Consider the following 24152-nt stretch of genomic DNA (forward strand, 5'->3'; position numbering starts at 1 on the left):
TTGCTCAATGCCCATTGCTGCTCAGCTGAGCATTGTAAAGTGGAGCTCAAAGTTAAAATTAAAATAATTAACAGCTTGTTTCATTTAACCTATCTTTGAATGAATATAACTTTATAATGAATATAAATATTTTATAATGAAAATATTTTTGTGTAGGCCTAGGCCTAATTCTGTGAATTACACTGTGCAAACCAAAGTAATAGCCTACAGTAGCTACTACCCACCGGATGAAGAAAGGGCTCTCAGTCTCCACAGAACATAAAATATTCATATTATTTTATTTTTCGTGTTGGCATTTGAGGAAAAAACAATGTTACGGACATGACCGCTCTAAGCGACTTTAAAATATGCTTTAAAACTTTCACAAAGACATCAAACAGAAAGCACAAAACCTTTCTTTAAATCGAATTTCGTTTTGTATTAATTGTATCTTAATTTTAAACAATGTTTCATCAACCAATTGCCTGGATTTTTATAAATAAGAAGTAAATATAGCAGACGATAGATAATCACGAAACGGAGGCGTCGGCGATACTTCATAAATGAACCGAAACTCAGCGTATAAGATAGACTTGCCTCACAGACATGTCTACTTTTAAACAGAACAATTCAAAACGAAAGAAAACAGACAACAGACTGCTCTCTGCTTATGTAATCCGTATGAAATGTGCATTTCTCTCTGGCGCGTTCACTACTGAAGATCGCGTGCATCCTGCGGAAGACGGAAGAGTTGCAGATGGTTCAGGGTCGATATCGAAAAATCTATATTTTTGACAACACTAGATTGTAGGCTACTTAGTTTATTATTTCAGATGCCTTTATTATGCATTTAGTATTTTATTATTATTTATTATACTGTATTGTGCTTATTTATTTAGCAATAAATGGATAAATGGAGATAATGCGCGCATCGCGCTGATGAGTCACTCAAAATTACCTCAATGGAAATTCCTTCACCATGACAGCCCTACTTATTGGCTATTGTGACAGTACTGACGTAATCACAATCTTGCTCATCCCGATAAATATCAAACATGTTTGATATGATCGGGGCGAGCCCGATTTGTGTAAGAGCAGATCGGGAGGTGCAAGATTCGATCTGTGAATGCCTCACATTACCAGATAATCTGTGCCGAACATCGGAACCGATCGAGGTCCTCGACAAGATTTTTTCTCCGATTCTCGGGAGGGGAAAATCGGGCATAAATCGGCCTAAAACTCCTGTAGTGTGAGCCAGGCTTTACTTACATCGTGTTTGCACTGTTATGATGAAATGTTGGAATGAGTTGCATTCATAGGCTCAACAGATACATCTGTCGTCGGCTACATGCTCATCACTGCAACCTTTCACGGGAGTAGATCTAAATATTATGCTATGATAAACACTTTCCATGATTAGTTATAACCTCGACAGCTGTATTAGTAAAAACGTAGTACAAGTTTTCAATAGAGTTCCACATAAGTAATACTTATTTTATATGCAAAGATGTTAGCCAATCACAGAAGTGGGCGTTTACATTGAAGTCTCACAGCAGACACGCCCCTTAAAACAGAGCGTTCAGATCAGACGGCTAAAATCTGGGTAAAACATTTTTGATGTAAAAATCATACTAACGTTAAAACTGCACCTTAAACATTATAAAATAATTTTAAAAATGCAGTTCATGACCCCTTCAACAGAGTTGTATGGAGCAAGGTTTTGGACCAGTGAGATTTAACTGCCACCCATAATGACACAAATCACCTGACAAGCTCAAATTAACTCGGAAAATATAGCTTTTACAACTTGTCACTTTATTGGACGTGTGTTCTTGCTTTCCTTTGGAAAATTAAATTAAAATTGGCCAGCAAATTTAGGGTTTTCAGCCACATTAGTTTATCCCAATATGCAGTGTTGCTCAAATCAGAAACAACCATGAGGATGTGGATGAGGGTGTGTACATATACAGTATAAGCAATAACAGCCCCTCCCTTCAAGTGATGTAGGGTAATATTATCACCACCATTGAAGAGAACATGCACATTGTACATAAAAAAATTAGCTTTTTAAATAACATATACTTTCAAGTCGTCAGAAGTTAATATGCAAACTCCATCAGGTACTGAATTTGCATCTTTCAGCAGTTGAAAGACTTTAGAAAAGTCACAACATAAAACACACTCATGAATCTCGCCTCATTTCCACCTTTAAAAATGTGTGATAGGCTATAATCTTTCATAGACATATACAGTATAATATAATCTAAGCTGTATTTATTCTAACTCTGTTTTTGTATTTTTTTTTTCTCAATACAATTATATTAAAGTCTTGGAATTTTATAACAGCTCTATCTAAAAATATAATTCTTTATTAAAACTGTCAACTCAGAGGAACAGAAATCAATTCCCAAAGGAACCCGCTGAGACCAAAAGCCGCTTTACTGTGAGGAGACATCTGTGAAATGGCTTTGATTTAACAGCGCTTTGGCTGTTGTGTTATTAGCGTAACGGGGTAGTAACGTTTAGAGTGGCTGATTTGCTTTCGCAGCACGACAATAGTGTGGGTGTAATGAGGCTTTACGAAGATTGTAAAAGCCTCTTACTGTCAAATCAGTGCAGATTCTCTCTGAGGAGAAGCTTCCCACAACCGTGCAGGAGTTAACAGACGTTCTGTGAAGTGTTTTAAGATCTCTAATGAAGTGTTAGCATGTATCAGCCACCGTATTAACAAAACCGCGTCTGAGGCTTTTACAATGAGCATGCTTAGTCGATGAGGAGATCTTCAAACTCCTTCAAAGATCATCTGAAATCCGCCCTTATGTGGACTAGCGGGATGCAACCTTAATTTAAATTTGAGCCACATATCCACTTTTGACTGCTGCTAGCACTTTCTAAATTATTTCAGAATTTAATTAAACAAAAAGGCAAAACTAATAAGGTTTTTGGTGCTCAAATATTAAGTGCTAAAGTGCTACCCAACCAAAACAGAACAATGCCTATTGATAAGGTTTGTCAACACTCTTTTTTGAAGGTGTGTGAATTACAAATCTAAACTATTGTGATGATGATTATGAAGTGTTTTCACGTTGTAGACCTTGACAAGAGATGTGTCTATCTCTGAGGACATAAAACTCTTGGATCTGGTACACCTCAAAACCACCTGAATCTCATTTTGTGCTTCCCGTTTCATCTGAAAGTGTCTTTTCGTACCATTGCGACTTTCTGGATTTTAAGATCTCACCATTTAAGATTTATTTTAAGAAAATGTAAGATTTTCACCATATCTGTATTATCCAATCAACATACTGAAACGAATGAGGGGAAGTAGCTTGGGATCTACACTCAGTTTGAACTCAAGGCTCCAGGGCAACTCCCAACCAACGACCAACTAAGTGCAAAACAAAAAATCTCAATAGCATGTAGAAGCTCAGCAACATGGCAAGCACTTCTTAAAAGGTGTAAAAGACCTACACTGGATACATGGGAAGTAGAGGAGAAGATTCAAATCAGTCATTTCTTGGGACTTTCCCAAAACCCAACCACCTATAACACCAAAACCAACGGTCCAAGCTGAACCTTGTTCTTTGTCTATTCTTCGCTGATGCCATGTTCCCATGCCACCTTGGCCTGCTCCTCCTTGTTAGTGAGCAGAGGCTGGGAGATCTTGCGGGGCATGGGTCTCGGGACCGGTCTCAGGTCCTCTTCAGGGATGCACCCTTCCCTCAGGTAAGGTTTGGGAGGCAGAGCAGGTGCAGGCTCATGGTGGTGGTAGTGCGGGTGGGTGATGTGTATAGCATGTGGGTGGTGATGGTGGAGATGGAGGTGATGGTGGCCATCGGTGGGCATCCCTGGGGTTACACCCAACGGGGCTGAGTGACTACGGCACGGAGCGGGCTTGAGAGGGTCCAGAACTTCAGGCTCGGAGACGCTGTAGCGTACGGGGAGGTAGGGACTCTCGGCTTCCTCTGTGTCCGTGGTCCAGGCCTGGCTGCTCGGCATCGAGTCCAAGGTGTCGGCTCGAGCCGGAGGCTCGGAGGAGGACTGGGCGAAGTTGCTCTCGCTCAAAGAGGAGACGCCACTGCTGGCGCTGCCGGACAAGGTGGAGTTACTGCCATCCAGGCCCGATTGTGGACTGGTGGGTGAGGCAGGTATAGGGTGCAGGGGCGACTGGTGAGGAAAGGTAAAGCAGGTTTTTATATTCAAAATATTGTATCTGTTGCAATGTTCAAACGTAAGATCAGTAGGATAAAATTAAGGAGACCTAAGAGCAAGGGGGCTCAATAGGCTTGCTACGATAGTCGGTGTTGCTTCTGAACACCGGTTACATCTCTTGCCCACCGCGGCACCGCCCCGCCACTGTCGATTTGATTTTTTTTTTATAAAATCATTTAGTTCAGTTAGAAAACAGACACTATTAAACTGAACATGTCTGCTTGATAAATTGTGAGCCGCACAGATCAGCAACAGGAGCTGACTGACAAGGTGACTGCGGAATATTTGGTGTCAAAGCGAAACGTAAAAGCGCCTATTTATGCAAATTTGTTAAGTTATGTTGTTGTGTTTTTCATTAAGAATAATAGGCTAATGAACTAACCATTCAAGTAATTCGCCCCGCTAATTGTAATTTGAAACGAAACTAACATGTGCACGGCCACACGTGTCAACGGGCGCGGAGCGATCTGAACAGAGCAAGCGTTTTCAGTTTATTCCTATGGAAAAATTCTCGCTCTGTTCTGCTCGCTCCGCTCCGGTTGACATGTGCGGCCGTGCACATGTTAGTTTCGTTTTCAAATTAGCGCCATTTCAGGGCACAATAAAAAAACAGTCCTGCTCCGCACGGCCGCACCATTATGAATGCCAGTGCAAACGCGCGTATTTTAAGTTTGCCTTTAAATTAGCGATTTAAAAGCCCCCGCCCGCCCGTGTTGTCACACGTCGATTAACCGGTGGGAAAATATCCTCACAGTCACATCCCTAATCAATCCAGCTTCTGGAGAACATCCTTCCATCCAGTTTCAGCCCTGCTTGTTGATCTTTCAATGAACTTCCATTAAAGGAATAGTTCACGCAAAAATTACAATTATGTCCTCATTCACTCACCATTAACGTGAAGGTGAACTTGTCTACTAACCCATATTGGATAACCATTGACAAAAATGTCGTAAAAATTTTGCCTAAAATTATGCCCATTCCTATCACCAGTGGCAAACATAGTAAGCAACACAGCCAAATGAGCCCAAAGACCTTCTCTGGCTGCTTCTGATAAATTGAACACAATTTGGATTTAAAGGTGGATCTCCAGGAGCAGGATTAAGCACCTCTGTCCTAAAGCTGCCATCTTAACTGAAGTGTACCTTCTAACTGTGACTAATTATTTTACAGTCTCTTGAGACTTCTATTGCTATTCTAAAGACATTTAGATGTTACTCCATTTTGACGATTTATTTGTGGTTTCTGGATGACTTGCTTTAACCTTCTCCTAAGCTAAAATTACCCATTTTTATCCTACTGATCTCTCTTTTATGATAGAGAAAATACAACCCAAGCACACACATACTGTACACACACATTAATTGCACTACTGATGCATACATATACAAATGCACATGAAACGATTGCAATATGAACCCAAAACACTTTAGCATCTTAGGGACACCAAAAACAGTTATTTCCAGAACCAAAGTTGTATTAGGCTCGAGGTGTTTTGACTAGAGAACAGGCAGGGACATCCAAGGTCAATCTCGGGATGGTAGCGCGGAATGCATGCATGAGGAGGACTAATAGGACACATCTAGGCGGAGGATACCTTTCTTAAGGAGCGCGCGGGGAGAGCTGGAGGGAGTTCGCTGATCTGGTGGTGGAAAGCATCAAAGTGCATCGAGAAGTGTCCTAAAGGGGGACACACAATTGGACAGAACCAGGGTTGGAAAGAGCACACGCCGGTACACACTCGCACATAAACACTTGTTGACATGCACATTCACTCGGCAAGCACTATGACAGACTCTTTCTGAACTGATGTTCAGAGGAGAATTCTGGCTGGGGAAAAGGGGATGAGGAGGAAACAACTCTAGATCATGTGAGGATATACACTAGAAGACAAGGATGAATTATCAACTGAGAGGAAAAAAAAAAAGCTATAGAAATGAAAGGGAGGATGTTACACTAACAACACATTTGGGCAGTTGACATAATGTGTAATATTATTTTGTGTATTTTTTCTTATAAATTACTGGCATATGCATTTAAAAATAAATCAAAATAAAATATTCAAATTGTGATTAGGTTAAAGATCCCATTAAATCAAGCTAATTTAGTCCTTGTGTATTGGCGTTAAGACCCAGTATATGCTAGTGCACTCCTTAAAATTGACAAAATGTAGCAGATATCACATTTAAAATGTATTACTCTTGGCAGAAAATGTTGGTGTATACATATTTTTTGTCTAATAAAATCCACTCTGGAATGAGAATATCACCTTAATACATACAACCTGCAACAGCAAATAACAAATTGGCCTGTCAATATATCCTGTCCCAATTTCCTGTTTAAATGGGAAATATGTGAACAGATTAAAAAACTTTGCTTTGGCAAGTGACTGTTAAGCTTATCTTTACGGTGGTTGTGTGGGAGGATAACAATGTGTCCAAACAGCTTAATAGTGAGAAATGCTGTAATGTGAAAAAAGGCATTTTTTCACAGCATGTTTTTTTTTTATGCATGCAGTTTTTAAGACATGAAGACTACATCAAACTAATGGTACGTTTCCACGACAACGATAAAACTAAAACTAGTTTTAAAAAATGAAAAGTTTTTCCTTTGCATTTTTTTCGCACAGACAACACCATTGTCAAGGCAATCCCCATTCACACGGCTCCGCGAAAACAACTAACAACGCTGTATTCTGCTGCCAGGCCAGTAGGTGGCGATGTCACTTTGTAAAGAAAACCTAAGCGCCTATAGCCTGAACAAGTAAAGCCTAGGTCACACTACATGATTTTTTTTGCAAATCGTTGAGCTCGCCGACAGGTCAGGGTGTTATCGCGTGCAAATCGCGGGGGATTAGCAGGCGATGAACGCTCGCCAATCTGTTAGTATGAAAGAGCCAACAACGCATCAAAGACGCTCGCAGACGCTCGCAGACGCGTTGCCGAGCCCAGAAAAATATCTAGCATGCTAGATATCCAGAGCTGTCGCCCGACTCAACCTCACGTGATGTTATGAGCTACAGCTAAGTATTGGCGCTGGGTATTGGCGCGCGTGCTGTTTCGCGTCATTTCCGGTTCGTTTTATCGCGCGATTTTTCGTGACAAAACGTGGTTTGTAGACAAGATAGAATCGTAGGGTGACAGAGTTGTTGTCAACTCGTGTAATGCGTCACCTCCTCTTGCGGATCAATCACGTTGTGTCGTGTGGTGCGAACAGCTCAACAACTTGAACACTCCTGATTTCACAGAGAGCAAGTCATGTAGTGTGAACCGCACAGTTCAGCCCGACGTTTTAAAATCATGTAGTGTGAACTAGGCTTAATACGCATGCATTTGATAACTTCATCGTTTTCAAAAAGTCATGTTTTCGTAGTTTACACGGAGACGGTGATGGGATCGTTTTCAAAAACGTGCACTTTTAAAATGGTTTTCAAAAGTTTGCATTTTCATGCCCCCAAAACGCTGCTGTGGTGTAAAAGAACAGCCAAAACGCATAAAAAATGTCATGTAAACAGCCCGTTAGATTACATTTAACTTCATTAAACTAAGACTACCCTTTATTTATAAATGTCATTATTTTATTATGTATAAAATAAATTATATATATATATATATCTATTTGCTTCTAGATATGGATTTAATCATACAGGTATGATCCAATAACGTGCCTCAAGATGCAGCGACAGCTGTTTAACCCAGAGGAGAATATTTAATGAAGCCAAGTCCAATCTAATAAAGTCTCCACTAGAATTTGACAATGTGCAAATATTTTAAGTAGACACCTTTTGATTTCTTAACTCTATTGGCTTCATGTATTCATAAATTCTTCCAAAGAGTGCATGCATACTTTCCAAATTTCTGTCAAATGAGCTTGTGTAGCGTAACACGACGCGGCTCCTTATCATGCGTAGATAATCCAACGTAGCCAATGTCTTTCATAACATTTCAAAAGTAAAAGCACTAGGTTCATGAAAGATATTGTTAATGTTTCCTCAAAGATATTGTTGTTTCTTACCGGGAGGGAGGGTGCGGGGGGGAACGGGTGGGGCCATCACACTCCCGACATGAGCAGAGAGGAACGGCAGAGTGTCCCTGGTGCCACTGTCCAAACTCCAGCTGCTGGGAGCTGTCAACACTGCCAGAAAGAGCAAAGACCACCATCACTTTACACATCACTACTGACCTGCTGGATCCTAATCTGGAGGTCAGATATCTCAAGAATGGCCGCTTAGCATGTTGAGCTTTGGATTCTGGTGTTTCCAACTGGACACTAGCTAAAGAAGCGTAATGAGAAAGACTTCCTTAGCAAGCATCTACCTTTGTTTACTAAAGTTGTTAATGGAAATAAAAGTCATTTTGCTACAAAGACTTGGCGAGAGTCTAGTTTAAAAACTGCAAAAATTAAGTTTTAGTGCCAGATTTACTAAACAGGGCAAATTAGCACGAAAGCGCAATTCCAAAACTGGGAGTGGAAATTTACTAACGACGCGCACATTAAAGCATGTAGACACAGCCGGATCATTTCCATAATGACCAACACAATCTACCAAGAGCAGCGCAAATTAGCGTCTGGTTTAAGACATGCTTTTTTTGGCGGTAATTAATGGCGGAAATACCAGTAAATTGACTAGCGCAAACCTTAGTAAATCACCTTGCATGATTCATTTAAATACTCTCCTCCCATAAAATTTGCATCTGAAAGGGAAACTCCTACAAATGCATATGCAATTAAGGTTAGCCGCAAAAATAACCCTGTCAAGCCTTTTCAGCGCAAATCCCGACAGTCATTTTTTACCGCCAAAAGAGGGTTTGCGCTGCCGCATGCTGTTAGTAAATCTGGCCCTTAAAAATTAAGCGTCCATGAGCTCAAACGTTAGAATAAGGCTGGACTGTGTGCGGACTCTCTTGACTTTCAGTGCTGCCATTGGTCTTTGGTCAGCTGGGAATATAACTGAAACTGACGCTGCATCCAAAAAGGCCCACTTCCCTACTATATAGTATGTGAAAAACGGTACACCAAAAGAGTAGTATGTGCGAACACATTATTTGAAAAACAAAAGCGAAAAGTACCCAGATGACCTACAACTTCCAGTGAGTTTCTGGAGTGTGCATTCAATGTATACTTTACTTTCCTATGAGGCCACGGGAGAGGAGTCGTGACCGGCAGGTAAGCGTAGTAGGTCACATGACAAAGCCAACATGACCGATGTAGTACGTCCGGAATGCACTCATACAACAAATACACATACTAAATAGAACATACTTTTTAATGGTCACAAAGTCGGTAGTACCTACTCAGACTGTATGCACTTTTTGATGCAGCAAGTATTGTGATTTCTGCCTGGGGTGAGGGGATTGTGGGTTTGTGGATGGATAGAGGGGTACAGTGGGTTCAGAGAATCATACACACCCAGTCATACCTTTATCAGCCACAGAGAGATTAGGGTCACTGCAGGGTTTGCAGGGACCAATGACCTGATGGTATAGAGCCCTCTGATGGTTAGTAGGCTGGTGGAAAAAAAGCAAAATAAAAAAAATTACTGCAGTTATGTTACCCTCATAATTGAGGTCATATCATTTCCTGACAGTTTAATGGATTTGCCAAAATGCGAATTAGCTGCGTCTTGTGGTAGACGCACCTGTCCGTTCTCGGTTATGTTGGGGTACATGGCACTGCTGGGACGGTCCCTGTGCGGCGGTAGAAGCATCAACAACTCTCGGTTGTGCCTGTATCTGTCAGGTAGTGATGGGGACCCAACTGGAGAGAAAAGAAAAGATCTGTACGTTGAGACTAGAAAAGCCATCTTTGAGTAGCCTGACTTCGTCATACTCATATTCTAGTCAGAATGTGAGTCTGATACTGCTTCATAGGGCTTTGATTATGAGGCGTGTCTTAACCGAACCAGGAAAAAAAAAACTCTGCACTCAATTGGATAGACCTACAACCAATGAGAGCAACGCAGTAAGTCAACTACTTTGCATAGCACAGTTGTCAACTACAGAACTCAACTACACGCACGCTGGAAGAAGTAAAATAACGAGTGTTGCTTCTTTTACTTGGTCCTCTATGAGTGCGACCAAAGGGGAAACCACACCGACCACAGGGTTTTCATTGCGTCCCATCTTCTTAGCGGCCATCGGAGCCAGCTGATAAATTACACTTTTGCCGAATCCCGTAGGAAGGACGGCAAACACATCTTTCCGATCGACAAATGCCTTGATTGCAGTTCTCTGTTCGTCTTTTAAAATGAATGCGCTGTCGATTTCTTTTACGACAGACGCGATAGCAGAATCTCTACATCTCAATTCTCCAGCGGCAGTCATCTGTGAGGAAAACCAGTTCAACCCAAGCGCTCTTTGATAACGTGATGATTACGTCCCTGCAGATCATCTGTCCATCATCGTATAAAGCCCGCCCTGGCAATTTGATTGGCCCGACGATTTCTGAACCGATCATAATTACTCCTCAATGGAGCGAGTCCAGACCGAACTTACCAACCAAAAAATGTTGTGGGCGGGGTTCGGGCTGGCATCCAGGCTAATCTTTGAGCTGAGATGTTCTTTTGAGTGAAGCAAGAAGATATTGATTGTCACCACAGTAAATTAATGTTCAAATGACAATGCATTATAGTTCTCAAACATTGGTTGGGAAACACTCAAACCTGGTGTTATTGTGAAGTTGACTGTTGCTCACCTCTGATGCTGCCGTGCCCTGAGTTGATCATCTGAGATGGAGCTGAATGCGTTGAGCTCAAGCTGGATGATGATGGACTGGGCTGAAATGTTACACAGAGGGGAAAAAGTACTTTAAAAGATCAGATACAATATTCTTGGTAGTTGCTATGGTGTTCTGAGAGGTTAGCAGAGAGTTTTTTATTTTTTTTATTTAACCTTTATTTAACCAGGAAAATCCCGTTGAGATTACTAATCTCTTGAGATTGCTAAGAGTTGCTAGGTGGTGAGTGGTTTCTAAGGTGTTGCTAGGCAGTTGATTGGTTGTTCTGATATTTTGATAGGTATTGCTAAATGACAGGTGGTTTCTGGGGTGCTATGAGTGTTTGCTAATGCTAAGGTGTTGCTTGGATATTATGGCTGGTTTCTAGTGTGTTGCTAGGGCATTGTTATGAAGAATGTAGGGTGTTCTGAGAGGTTGTCTGGGAATTGCTAGGGGGTGGCTGGCTTCTAAGGTGCTGATAGGCAGTTGCTCAGGTGTTGCTAGGCAGTTTCTAGGTTGTTCCAAGAGGTTGCTAGGGTATTGCTAGGTGATGTGTGCTTGTTAGAGTGCTATGAATATGTGTTAATGAGACATTTCTTAGTATATTTTGGGTTGGTTGGATGGTCTCTAAGGTGTTGCTAGACAGTTGCTTCGATATTGCTAAGCAGTGCTAGGAAGTTGTTAGGCAGTTGTTTGGTTGTTCTGAGATGTTGATAGGGTATTGCTAATTGATGGTGGTTTCTGGGGTGCTATGAGTGTTTGCTACTGCTAAGGTGTTGCTTGAATATTATGGGTGGTTTCTAGGGTGTTGCTAAGCAGTGCTAGGAGGTTGTTAGGCAGTTCCAAGGTTGTTCTGAGGGGTTTATTGCTAGGTGATAGCCATTAAGCTAAGATAATATGGGTGGTTGCTAGGGTATTGCTAAGAAGTTGATAGGTTAGATATCCTTGGTGGTTGCTAGGGTATTGCTAAGAAGTTGATAGGTTAGATATCCTTGGTGGTTGCTAGGGTATTGCTAAGAAGTTGATAGGTTAGATATCCTTGGTGGTTGCTAGGGTATTGCCAAGCGGTGCTAGGACATTGTTATGCAGATGGTAGGGTGTTCTTCTGGGTTGTTAGGCATTGCTAGGTGTTGGGTGGTTGCCAAGATGTTGCTAGGTGGATGCTAGGTTTTTAAGGTGCTCTAAGTGGTTACTAGGGCATTGCTAGGTGGCTGCTAGTGTAGTTGTTATGCTACGTTCACACCGGACGCGAATAGCGCGTCAAATTCGCGTCTACCGCGTCTAGTTTGACGCTTGACCACTTTGTGTTAATTCGCGTGTCAATGGCGAAATTGACGCGCGTAAAAACAAAAGTTTGAAGCGAAATTTACGCGCGTCAGAGGCGAAAGTTTCGAAACCCGTCGGCGGCCATCTTTTTAGATGTTTATCGAGCATTAGCATTATTCGAGAGAGTCACCGCTCGTATATGCTCTGGAGAGCAGAAACAGCTGTGTAGGGGACATCGTCGCTGTACTCGGGTCCACCAGACCCTCCGGAGGGTTTCAGGAGTTTCATCATTTGTTCCAGGAGCTAGGTTTGGTGGACCTAACGGTGAGGACGCTGACGAGGACACCGTAGGCCGTGTAAAGCCTCGGCCTCGAGTGGTCGCTGCCTGACGAGCCCGCGCTCTACAGCCCGGCGCGAGGTTCACCCTCGCCCGCACATTTATTTGATAATAAATGGAGCCAGCCTCCAAAAGTGAAACCTGTCCTGTGATTTTTTTATTTATTATACACTATGTGTTTGTTGTTTTTACATTAAAATAATAATGTTTCATATAATCTAAAATAGATATGGAATAAATAGCATTCAATACAAAATGAGTACTATCTCTCATATATTAAAATCGAGTTTTTATGTGAAAGATTTGCTTTGTTGTGCATTAGAACCACACCAGACATTTTAGTAATATTACAAAATAATTTATTAATATAACAAACTTTCACTTCACCACGTGACAGCAGCAAGCAGGCTCCTGATTGGTTAACGCGGCGCGAATTGACGCAGAAGTTCAAATTTTTCAACTCGGGCGGCAGACGCGAATTCGCGTCAAACGCGTGAATGCACAAATAGCACTAACTAAATCATTCGCGCGTAACGCGCTTCCGCGCCAGACGCTTCAATTCGCGCCATTCGCGCGAACTTGACGCGCGAATGAGGCGTATTCGCATCTACCGCGCCGCGCTCTACGCCTCATTCGCGCCGCAGGAATTTTTTCCGCGCGTAACGCGTCTTTGCATTGACTTAACATTGAAATCACTCGCGCCTGACGCGCTATTCGCGTCCGGTGTGAACGTAGCATAAGGGTGTACTGAGTGGTTACTGTGAAGTTGCTATGACACTGCTAGGTGGCAGATGGTTTCTAGGATATCGCTAGATAAATGCCTGGGTGCCTTAAATGGATGCTTGGGTGTTTTGGTTGGTCACTAGGCTGCACTTGTACACTAAATGTGTGTATTATGAGCTGATGTAGCCCACCTGCATGCGGTAGAGGTCCTCCGGGTGTTCCATCATACTGTCCGTCAGGATGAGCAAGTTTCCCGTCTCACTGGAGGTGTGAGAGGAGAGAGAAGAGGAGGAGTGGCGGACAGACCCCAACACATTCAGAGGGCTAGAGACAGACAGAGAGAGAGAGAGACGGGGAGGAGAGGGATGGGAATACAGGGATGGAAAAGAAAAGCAAGAGAAAGAGAAAGAGTGGAGGAACGGGAATGCATGCAGGGATGAGGAAAATGAATCAAGATGAAGAAAAGAGATTGTAGGGACACAGGCAGCCATGCGAGTATGAACGAAAAAAGAAGAACAAGGGAAGACAGAATAAAGGAGAAAGAAAGAGGAAATAAAGCATCCACAGAAAGATGTCAAACATTTGTGAGGTAAAGTGACAGAAGAGAGAGAAGGAGAAAGAGGAACAAACAGAGAGACATGAGAGAGACGTGGCGGAGCTGAAGCTAGTGTGTCCAGGGTGGGCAGCATGAGTGTGTACGCGTGTTTATGAGGAATACACGGTCGAGGAGTGTTTGTGAAGAGAAAGGAAGGGCTGCGTCTACAGAGCAGGAATCTCTCTATAACTCACAGACATGTGAGTAGAACACACACAGACTATACAGATTCATTACAATGCGAGATATATAGAGTTTCCTGTGAGGTGCAATATAAACAAAAAATCTATAATAATGAAATCCTGAATATAAATACACAAAGTTGGGACCAGGGTTGTTATTGTTAACTAAAACTATGAAAAATTGTTTTCGTTAAATTAAATGAAATAAAAATAAATTAAAGCTAAAAATAACAAAAGCCCATACAATTACAAAAACGAACTAAAATTAAAATAATGTAAAAGCCTATTCAAAAAAATATAAACAAAAAACATAATAGTATATAAATTGTACAATTGTTTTGCACAATCTTTTTCTGTAGACAAATAAAACGTTGTAAATGCGTGAGTTGGACTAGATAATATTTTTAATAAGACAGTATTTTCATTATTTTTGATAAACAAAAAAGGTAATAATAAACAATGAGTATGTGTGTCCAGTAGAGTATGTGAGTAGATACAAAATAAAAATATATGTAATCTAAGTTAATTAAAATATAAAACTAAGCATAAATATAGAATGATTTATCTAAAATATATACACTACCGTTCAAAAGTTTGGGGTCAGTGAGAATTTTATTTTTATTTTTTGGAGGATAGAAATAAATACTTAATTTGATCGAAAGTGACAGTAAAGACTGTATAATGTTACAAAAGATTCTATTTCAAACAAATGCTGTTCTTTTGAACTTCCTATTCATCAAAGAATCCTAAAAAACAAACAAAAAAAAACTGTACAACTGACAGACCAACAACTGTTTCAACATTGATAATAATAATAAATGTTTCTTGAGCATCAAATCCTCATATTATACTGATTTGTGAAGGATCATTTGACACTGACACTGGTGATGCTGAAAATTCAGCTTTGATCACAGGAATAAATTACACTTTACTATATATTCACACAGAAAACAGCTGATTTACACTGGAATAATATTTAATACTATAACTGATTTTTGTTGTATTTTTAATCAAATAAGCGCAGCCATGGTTAGCAGAAGAGAATTCTTTTAAAAGTATTTAAAATCGTACCGACCCCAAACTTTTGAACGGTAGTGTAGATATATATATATTTATTAGTTTCCATAATTATTTTCTTTTTGGCATCACATAATGGAGCTATTATCTCTCATAAAAAGTACTACTAAATACTTAGTACATTGCACTTATGTATACTAAGTATGTTGAATGGATTTCCATTATTGTGCATGAATTTGAACAGCATGTTTAATTTACAGGAATGCTCTAGCTAAGCTCATCTGTGTTGTGCTGTTGAATACCACAGGAAATAACTTTGACTTCTTACATCAGATTGTAAACATTAAAACATTGCCTTCATTTAGTATGCTGTTCTAATATGTACTTACACCCAATAGATACCTCTGTGTGCATGCAGAAGGGTGTCTGTAAGGGTGTGCTGACCTGTGTCGGTGCAGGAGTTTGATACTCTCGGGGCTCATGGGACTGTGGGTGGCCAGGATGCCCCTCGGGGTGCTCGCCCCTGAGCAGGCCGGGCTCAGCTTATCCAGACCGGGCAGACCCTGCAGGGCCACATAGAAACACTACTCTGAATACACACACTGTCTGCAATAATGCCAACACAGGTTTAATATTACACACCAGCTCATCTTACAAAAAATCAGAGTTTGATACTGAATCTATGCAAAGAAAGAAGTGAGAAAAGCAAAATGTGTTTAAAGACCCCATGAAATCTAAAAGCACAGTTTTCTTTCCTACATTGGCATTTCCTATTTTAACAAGAAGTTTGGGACGAGACTTATTAAATGGCTTTGTCATTCCTGGACATAACCAGAAATTAGGTGCAATTAACATACTGCCATTCTAGAGAGCATTTGATTGGACACGCCCATGAGTGCATGATGAGTCATCAATGATTTTGGCTTGTTTAAAAAAACGTTTATTTTAACTTCTAGGAGTAAAATAGCAAATAAATGACTGTACCTAAAACTAACAGACATCGACTTAAAGCCACAAACTTGCTTTTTTATTTTCTTAATTATAATAAAATCTAGTAATATTAATTGAAATTGATTTATCGGCAAATTTAAAATTTTGTTGACAAATCTGTCCATTCATAAGAAGCAGATGTGAGGTCTCACGTGACAGAGGCTGCTCCTCATCATCTGGAACTGGTCGATCAGCTTCTTGTGCAGGGGACGCATTTCCGGGTGCACCAGTTTCTCGTGGATGGCCAGACCCACGCTGAGGATGTGAACCTATGGGGTTTATAAATACGCTGGATTATTTGACCTTTCAAATGTCTTTTTTTTGCGTTGTTAAAATGAAGAGGTTTCGGATGCGTTCACCTGTTCTTGCATCAGATCTTTGAGTTGGGTGATCTTCTCTGTATCCTCTGGGTGACTGCTAATGAACTCTTTATCGAAGAATGCCTGGGCGACAAGAAGCATAAAAAACATTTGACAACTTATAATGAAACTATTCTTTTAGATGAAGGCTAAACGTCTGATGGATGTTTGGTGGAGTTCGCAGTAGCGATTGCAGGACTCACTTCCTGGTATCTGGCGATCCCCCCGTTGACAGCTGCGTCGATCACCCCATTCAGGCACATGCTGAGCAGGTTAATGTTTCCGTGAAGCTGCTTGTGCTGGTACTGACTGATCAGGGTGCGCAGCTCCTGGTTCTTATTCTCCACCACGTAAATGGCGTTCTCCAGTGGACTAACTTCAACCTAGAGGACATGACGTACATACGGTAAACACAGGCGCTCTGAATGTACACTCCAATACACTTCAGTAAATCTTTACACTATACAGGAATTATTATTGTTGAATTTAGTGTTTGGGTAGTATAAATTACAGATTTTTTATATTATTTATAATTAAATCAATTTAATTATTAATGTAAAATCATATAAAAAAAACATTTTCCTGAAAGTTATTTTTTTTAAAGTCAAATTTTTAAGTTTAAATTGATTTCAGTGTTTGGATAGTTTAAATGTAAATTACAGATGTTGCATGCATTTAATAATTATATAGCAAAATTATATAAAAAACTTTATGAACTTTATAAAATTTGAAAGATGTATTTTAGTGTTTAAGTAGTATGGATGTAAATTAGAATATTATTTTTATTTCATTAATTAATTATTCATGCAAAATCATATTAAAAACATCAAATATGTACATCCACGACTTTTTTTTTTATAAAAATGTTTAAGTTATTTTTTTAATGTAATTTTTTTAAGTTTAAATTGATTTCAGTTTTTGGATAGTTTAAATGTAAATTTCAGATGTTATAAAATTTGAAATATATTTTAGTGTTTAAGCAATATGGATGTAAATTAGAATATTATTTTTATTTAATTAATTAATTATTCATGCAAAATCATATTAAAAACATCACATATGTACATCCATGACTTTTTTTTTTTATAAAAATGTTTAAGTTATTTTTTTAAGTTTAAATTGATTTCAGTTTTTGGATAGTTTAAATGTAAATTACAGATGTTGTATGCATTTAATAATTATATAGCAAAATTATATTAAAAACTTTATGAACTTTATAAAATTTGAAAGATGTATTTTAGTGTTTAAACAGTATGGATGTAAATTAGAATATTATTTTTATGTCATTAATTAATTATTCATGCAAAATCATATTAAAAACATCAAATATGTAGGCTACATCCATGACTTTTTTTTTATAAAAATGTTTAAGTTATTTTTTTAATGTAATTTTTTTAAGTTTAAATTGATTTTAGTGTTTGGGTAGTTTAAATGTAAACTACAGATGCTTTATTTATTAAATAATTTATGCAAAATTATATAACAAATTATGAAATATGTAAATTCTTGACTTCATGAAAGTTACATTTTTGAATAAAAAATTAGTGAACAGTGAATAATTACAAATTAAATACTATAAATATTAATTCAAATTAGTTAGTGATTGAGTAAGAAATGTATTTATTTATGTAAAATCATTTTCCAATTTAAATGAAAAAAAATAATAATAATAATGATAATAAAAAACTTTTTGAACAGTTTTATGGACTAAATCTAGGCTGTTCAGCCAAATTATGATTTTTTTATTTTTTATTTTTATTCCATTTTTGCCTTTATTTATACAGTACAGTATGGAGTATTCGGGTCCAGAAGCCTAAACTCGAAATTCGGTCAAAGCCCAACCGTTCCCCACGGGGTTATCAGCTTCGAACAAATTATGAAAATTTTAATGAATAACATTTTTCTTAAAACACAGTAACATTAGGTACTGGTAAGTGTACCAGTGTGTGCTTACACAATACACAAAAACACTTTTTGAATAAATAAATTGTTGACTGGACAGCTTTGAGATTTAATAAGCAAACCAAAATGGTGGCCTCATTATGTTGATGATATATTCAGACTTGGTTTGGTGAGTCACCCACCAGCTCGCGCTTATCCACTTCAAACCAGCGGGAGATCCCGGGCAGAGGGTGTGTGAGGATGAGTGTGGTCCGCTCAATCCAGAGACTCTGAAAAAACACAGACATGATTCAACTTCAGCCAACGTCTGGTGTTAAATCCATTACCCACTAGTGTTTCATAGAGAAGACATTTCAATTCACCTTGAATTCATTCTCCCTGTCTTTTGGCCCCTTATGGAAGGGCCGGTCGTAACGGAATCGGCGGACATTATTGACTCTGTAGAAACTTTTGATGCGGTCAGGCACGCGGTCCATCTGTAGCACATCAATGTTTTCTGGAACTGGATTCACGGCGTAGATCTGTAGGTCTATGGAACTTTACATGAAGGAAAAAACAGCTACTATATTTTGAACAAGCATATTAAAAGGATAGATAACCCTAAAAATGAATGGTGTCACAATTTTATGTCATTTCTAAACTTTTTTTTTTTTTGCTGTACAAAAGAAGATACTGTGCAGAGTTTCCAAGCTGCTCTTTTACTAACAAGTCGTATAGACTTTCAGACAACAACAAAAAATCTATGGTGGGTAAGCGAGTGAGTGAGCGAGCGAGCGAGCGAGCGAGCGAGTGAGTGAGTGAGTGAAATGAGTGAGTAAAATGAGTATGTGAGTGAATAAGTGAAACGAGTAAGCGAGTGAGTAAAATGAGTGAAGGAGTGAGTGAGTAAAATGAGTGAGTAAGTGAGTTAGTGAGCGAGTGAAATGAATGAGTGAGTGAGTGAGTAAAATGAGTGAATGAAATGAGTGAGTGAGTAAAATGAGTGAATGAAATGAGCATGAGTGAGTGATGTAGTGAGTGGGAGTAAAATGACTGAATGAAATGAGTGAGTGAAATGAGTGAGTTAGTGAGTGAGTGTGTGAGTGAGTGAGTGTGTGAGTGAGTGAGTGAAAGAGTAAGTGTGTGTGAAATGAGTGAGTGAGTGAGTGAGTGAGTAAGTGAGCGAGTGAGTGAAATGAGTGAGTGAGTTGGTGAGTGAATGAGTGAGTGAGTGAATGAGTGAGTGAGTAAAATGAGTGAATGAAATGAGTGAGTGAGTGAATAAATGAGTAAGTGAGCGAGTGAGTGAGTGTGTGAGTGTGTGAATGAGTGAGTGAGTGAAATGAGTAAGTGAGTGAGTGAAATGTTTGAATGAAATGAGTGAGTGAGTGAATGAGTGAGTAAGTGAGCGAGTGAGTGAGTGTGTGAGTGTGTGAATGAGTGAGTGAGTGAAATGAGTAAGTGAGTGAGTGAAATGTGTGAATGAAATGAGTGAGTGAGTGAATGAGTGAGTAAGTGAGTAAGTGAGTAAGTGAGCGAGTGAGTGAAATGAGTGAGTGAGTTGGTGAGTGAATGAGTGAGAGAGTGAATGAGTGAATGAAATGAGTGAGTGAGTGAGTGAATGAGTGAATGAAATGAGTGAGTGAGTGAATGAGTGAGTGAGTGAAATGAGTGAGTGAAATGAGTGAGTGAGTTGGTGAGTGAATGAGCGAGAGAGTGAATGAGTGAATGAAATGAGTGAGTGAGTGAATGAGTGAGTGAGTGAGTGAGTGAGTGAGTGAAATGAGTGTGAGAGTGAATGAGTGAGTGTGTGAGTGAGTGAAATGAGTGAGTGAGTGAGTGAGTGAGTGAGTGAGTGAGTGAGTGAGTGAAATGAGTGAGTGAGTTACTGAGTGAATGTGTGAGTGAGTGAGTGAGTGAGTGAGTTATTGAGTGAATGTGTGAGTGAGTGAATGAGTGAAATGAGTGAGTGAGTTAGTGAGTGAAATGAGTGAGTGAGTTACTGAGTGAATGTGTGAGTGAGTGAGTGAGTGAGTGAGTTGGTGAGTGAATGTGTGAGTGAGTGAATGAGTAAGCGAGTTAGTGAGTCCCCAAAACCATCCAATGGTGTTATCACGCTGAAGGATACACTGCGCATCACCCTGTAAAATCCCCTCATCTGGTTGATTCGGATGCTGCATGGCGATGGCTTGTGGAAATTCTCCCAGCATTCTTTGCTGAAAGGCTTCAAGCCTCTCGTAGTCATGCCCCCGACAAACAAACTCCTTATTCTGTGTGCAGAGAAAAACATCTATAAGTAATCATATTTATAAATGCATGCAATAAACACAACCATGTAATTAATTGTTTCATTTTTTATTTCTTTGATATATTTTTAATTCAAAATCAATCCCTTAATCCTTACAATAATGACATACAAACAGAGCGTGTAAATATTGCGATAGCTCACCCTGAGGAAGAAGGGAAATTTCCGACCGTAAAATCCCACCCTGAAGAACTCCGGCTCTAGTCGCTGCTGCTCCATGATGTTGTCATAATACGCCGCCTCCATTTTCTGTATGGAAAGAAAGAGCTAAATATTCACACAGCACTGACCTCCTTCTCAGCACAATACATAACAGTGCATTAATAGCTACGCAGTCCACTCAAAGTGCTGTTATATAATCTCTATTCATATATTCACGTTAAAAAAAAATAACATCAAAAAGCACTGACCCGTATCCAGCTGAGACTCTGATAATCGTACAGGGACTCGTACTGGAAGGCTAGTTCTCGGCACAGCGGGATGCCGTACTCCCAGCACTGGGAAGAGATCAAGGGCAGGACAGCAGGTTTGATGTGCAATTTAAAACTAGACTTGCCTTTCTAGACGAGCTGAACTCTGGTATGGCAAGTTTTAGTTATGTTTATAGAAAGAAACGCAGTTGGCACCTTGTTAATTGTCAATATGCAAATAAAAGCAAGAAAGGCGACCAATCGCTATTCAGTATACGATGATTACAATTTTAAATGTTGAAAAGGTTAAAGTCGCCATGAAAGGAAAAGTCGCCAAATCATTTGTGCATTCAACCTTGTAATGTTTCATCGAAATTTCATTACTCAACCTTCCAGTGAAAACAACAGACTTCTCTCAATCATTAAGTTTGTTTAAACCTCTCATGTTCATCTGCCTACTTTTAAGAGCCACGCCCATATGTCAACATCCAATCAACAACCGATGCAGAGAACAAAGTCTCCGCCCTACTTTTTTTCTTTTACAATAATCCGTTATACTCGGATGGACATTGTTTCAACGCAGCATTATCAAACTTTTAAACCTTATAATGAAAAACAATGGGGACCAATGCTCTTTTTTGGACCCCATTGACTTTTATTATAAGGTTTGAAAGTTTAAAATAAATCCATTGACTTGTTAAAGGTGCATTGCGCAACATTTCATGTTAAAAATACCCGTTTTTCTAACCCATACATGCTTAAACAATTGCCTGATGGGGTGAATGAGCCCTTCTCTGATCATTGCGATTGCCTCTATAATCCTGTACAGTAAAATAAATAAGAGGGATTCGGGCCGGAAGGTGAGACTGGGCGTGACGTCATGCGCGTTCACGCTCACCTGGCTATGTCTGGCAGGTTTGTGTATTCGCCGCCATTCTCCGTATCAGCCAAGAAAACTCGAGCGACAAAACTTTAGTCAACTTTCGACAAAAGTAGAAGATGGATTCTAAGAGACCGGCTTGTAGTTCATTCCAAACCCCGAAGCAAACTCCACATAAGACAAAGAAAATAAAACTTTTGTCTAGTGCCACCAAAAGGGCCAAATTGGAGACAGACAGGCGTGTGAATAAGACGAGAGTCAACATCGGGAAGGCTTTCAACAAATGGAGAGATCTCCGGTCTGCTCTAGGGCTCAAACGGGATCCTCAGTTGGCTTTTTTCTTGATAAAACGGTTCATGAACGTGTTTCCATAATAATACAATCATAAGTGGATATAGTAAACACATAAAACAGTTCAACATGGAGATAGATGGAAACAAAAAACGAAGTTTTCTACTACCCCCGTTTTCCCCTCACACATAAGTGTGTAATTTACTCAAATGCCTTTCCTTTCATATATTTAAAATGACTTGCAGATTTATAACTTTGTTACCTCTGAAGACATTATGACTGTAAACAAAAGATTTGTGCGGCTGATGCTCCTTTGGTTATGAACAGCTCGTGCAAGCATGCGTGTGGTCCATGAGCGTGCACACCTCTGGTTGCAGTTTCGCTTGTCGCCAGAGGGGGCATAGTTCTGCAAAAACTCAGAGACTTGCGCAATGCACCTTTAAAGTTCCAATGAAATGGAAGTAGCAGATAGAAAATCCAAATCCACATGTCCTGATGTGGGAAGTAGCGCAAGCGCATGGAGTACGTCAGAAATATAACGCGCCATTTGTTTACAGTCGGTGAATTGTTTGTATTGCGTTTCATCAATTGTACACAGTATCACGGATTACAATGGGGTCTATTTGCTTTTGTCGCGTTGTGCCACTTGTAGACATGAGGTAAATTATCCACAGAAGTCTTTACGTTAAATTCTTAAGAATGAACTGGCCATTTGCCTCAATAGCATTATAAGCCATTCCTGCCTTAGCAACCGTTGGCATCCACCATTTTCTCAGGCGATCTTTTGCTCTTTTCTAATGTAAGTCTAGGGAGGATCATTGTGTTTGGACAACTTAAGATCGAATTTTATAGACATCACTCCAAAAAATGGTGAAACGTTGTTTTCGGGACTCTGTAAATACCTTTCCCTTGTTGAAGTAGTGGATGACCTTACGACAGAGACCCTCTTTGCGATGCCATTCGCTCTGCGCAGGATAGTGCAGGAACTCTCGGAGGGGTCGTTCCTCCCAGTGGAGAAGCTCCCAGTACAGCAGGAGCGTGAACGCCGCCTCTGTGGGACACAGCGGTAGATATAGTTCAAATAGACATGCGGAATAAACTTCCTTTTAGCTCAACTGGTGGTGTTAGAAACGCCAAGGTCATGGGTTCGATTTTCAGGAATCACACAGAGTGATAAAATGCATACTTTATATGCAACGTTTTTGCATTCCACTATGCTTCATTTCCATTGGTTTTCTACAAAAACTGCCCTGTGTTTTATGTTTTTAAATGCAAAAATGCATTATGTGTGATGTGGCCTATGCAGTTTTTAAATGTGAAGTAACTGAATAACGTCTCACCTGTGTAGTTTTCGGCCTGCAGGTGCATGTCGCACAGCTTGTGAATGTATCGGATGTACATTTCCTCCTTATTAATCTCCGACTTGTAGAAATTCTACAAAATGACACCGTATGATCATCAGCTTACTTTAGCTTGACTGCAAAAAAAGCCATATAGCATATATTAGGTTCACACAGGATCGAATGAAGGGTAAGTCTCACCAGCAGGTTGACAGTGCAACCGATCTTCTTGTTTTCTGTCTCATCACCTTTCATGCAATCTCTGCCGACACAAGAAACAGGAAGTCTTATTAGATATGCGATGCCACGCCCAATGACCATCCAATCTGATTGGCTGGTTTCTACATCATTTCTGGAGAGACTTCTACTTTATTTTGTTCCCCGATTACATCCGATTTATTAACTGTTAAATGCAGTACAACAATGAGCTGCGGCTGAACACTTTACATGTCCGTCAAATGGCCACTTCCTGTGTAAGAGAGCAGCTATTGGCTATTGGTCGCTTTACCTGTAGTCCAGCAGTCTTTCCATGAGGCGCGTGACAGACGTGACGAAGGAGATGCCCGTCTCCCTCCAGGTCTCCTGCTCGATCTTCTCCAGCAAACTAGACATAAACGGCACACATATACATCATTTTTTAAGGGCACTTCATGGGCTGAAGGTAAAAAAGGGCC

General features: G+C 39.9%; 1 protein-coding gene across 13 annotated transcripts in view; it reads right to left on the reverse strand.

Annotated features, from left to right (window-relative positions):
* Positions 1-2839: 2839 nt before the first annotated feature.
* dock3 (dedicator of cytokinesis 3) overlaps positions 2840-24152 on the reverse strand; it is a 229095-nt gene continuing 207782 nt past the window's right edge. For 7 of the 13 annotated variants that reach the window (XM_056260587.1, XM_056260584.1, XM_056260586.1 and 4 more), the window contains 20 exons: positions 23987-24082; positions 23680-23740; positions 23479-23572; positions 23041-23189; positions 20968-21054; positions 20702-20806; positions 20381-20522; positions 18636-18802; positions 18456-18542; positions 16575-16754; positions 16372-16455; positions 16165-16281; positions 15467-15606; positions 13420-13552; positions 10882-10963; positions 9827-9945; positions 9608-9695; positions 8203-8322; positions 5786-5868; positions 2840-4146 (listed from right to left, as the gene is read on the reverse strand). In XM_056260587.1, coding sequence (XP_056116562.1) covers positions 3568-4146; positions 5786-5868; positions 8203-8322; positions 9608-9695; positions 9827-9945; positions 10882-10963; positions 13420-13552; positions 15467-15606; positions 16165-16281; positions 16372-16455; positions 16575-16754; positions 18456-18542; positions 18636-18802; positions 20381-20522; positions 20702-20806; positions 20968-21054; positions 23041-23189; positions 23479-23572; positions 23680-23740; positions 23987-24082 — 2713 coding nt within the window. In that variant the 3' untranslated portion in view covers positions 2840-3567. Of the gene's footprint in view, positions 4147-5785; positions 5869-8202; positions 8323-9597; positions 9696-9826; positions 9946-10881; positions 10964-13419; positions 13553-15466; positions 15607-16164; positions 16282-16371; positions 16456-16574; positions 16755-18455; positions 18543-18635; positions 18803-20380; positions 20523-20701; positions 20807-20967; positions 21055-23040; positions 23190-23478; positions 23573-23679; positions 23741-23986; positions 24083-24152 lie in introns of all 13 variants that reach the window. The other 6 variants (XM_056260585.1, XM_056260590.1, XM_056260588.1 and 3 more) reach the window with 5 other exon arrangements.

Source organism: Rhinichthys klamathensis, unplaced genomic scaffold, assembly GCF_029890125.1.
Source record: "Rhinichthys klamathensis goyatoka isolate OS25496 unplaced genomic scaffold, OSU_Roscu_1.1 h1tg000009l_1, whole genome shotgun sequence".
In the NCBI taxonomy this organism is placed as follows: Eukaryota; Metazoa; Chordata; class Actinopteri; order Cypriniformes; family Leuciscidae; genus Rhinichthys; species Rhinichthys klamathensis.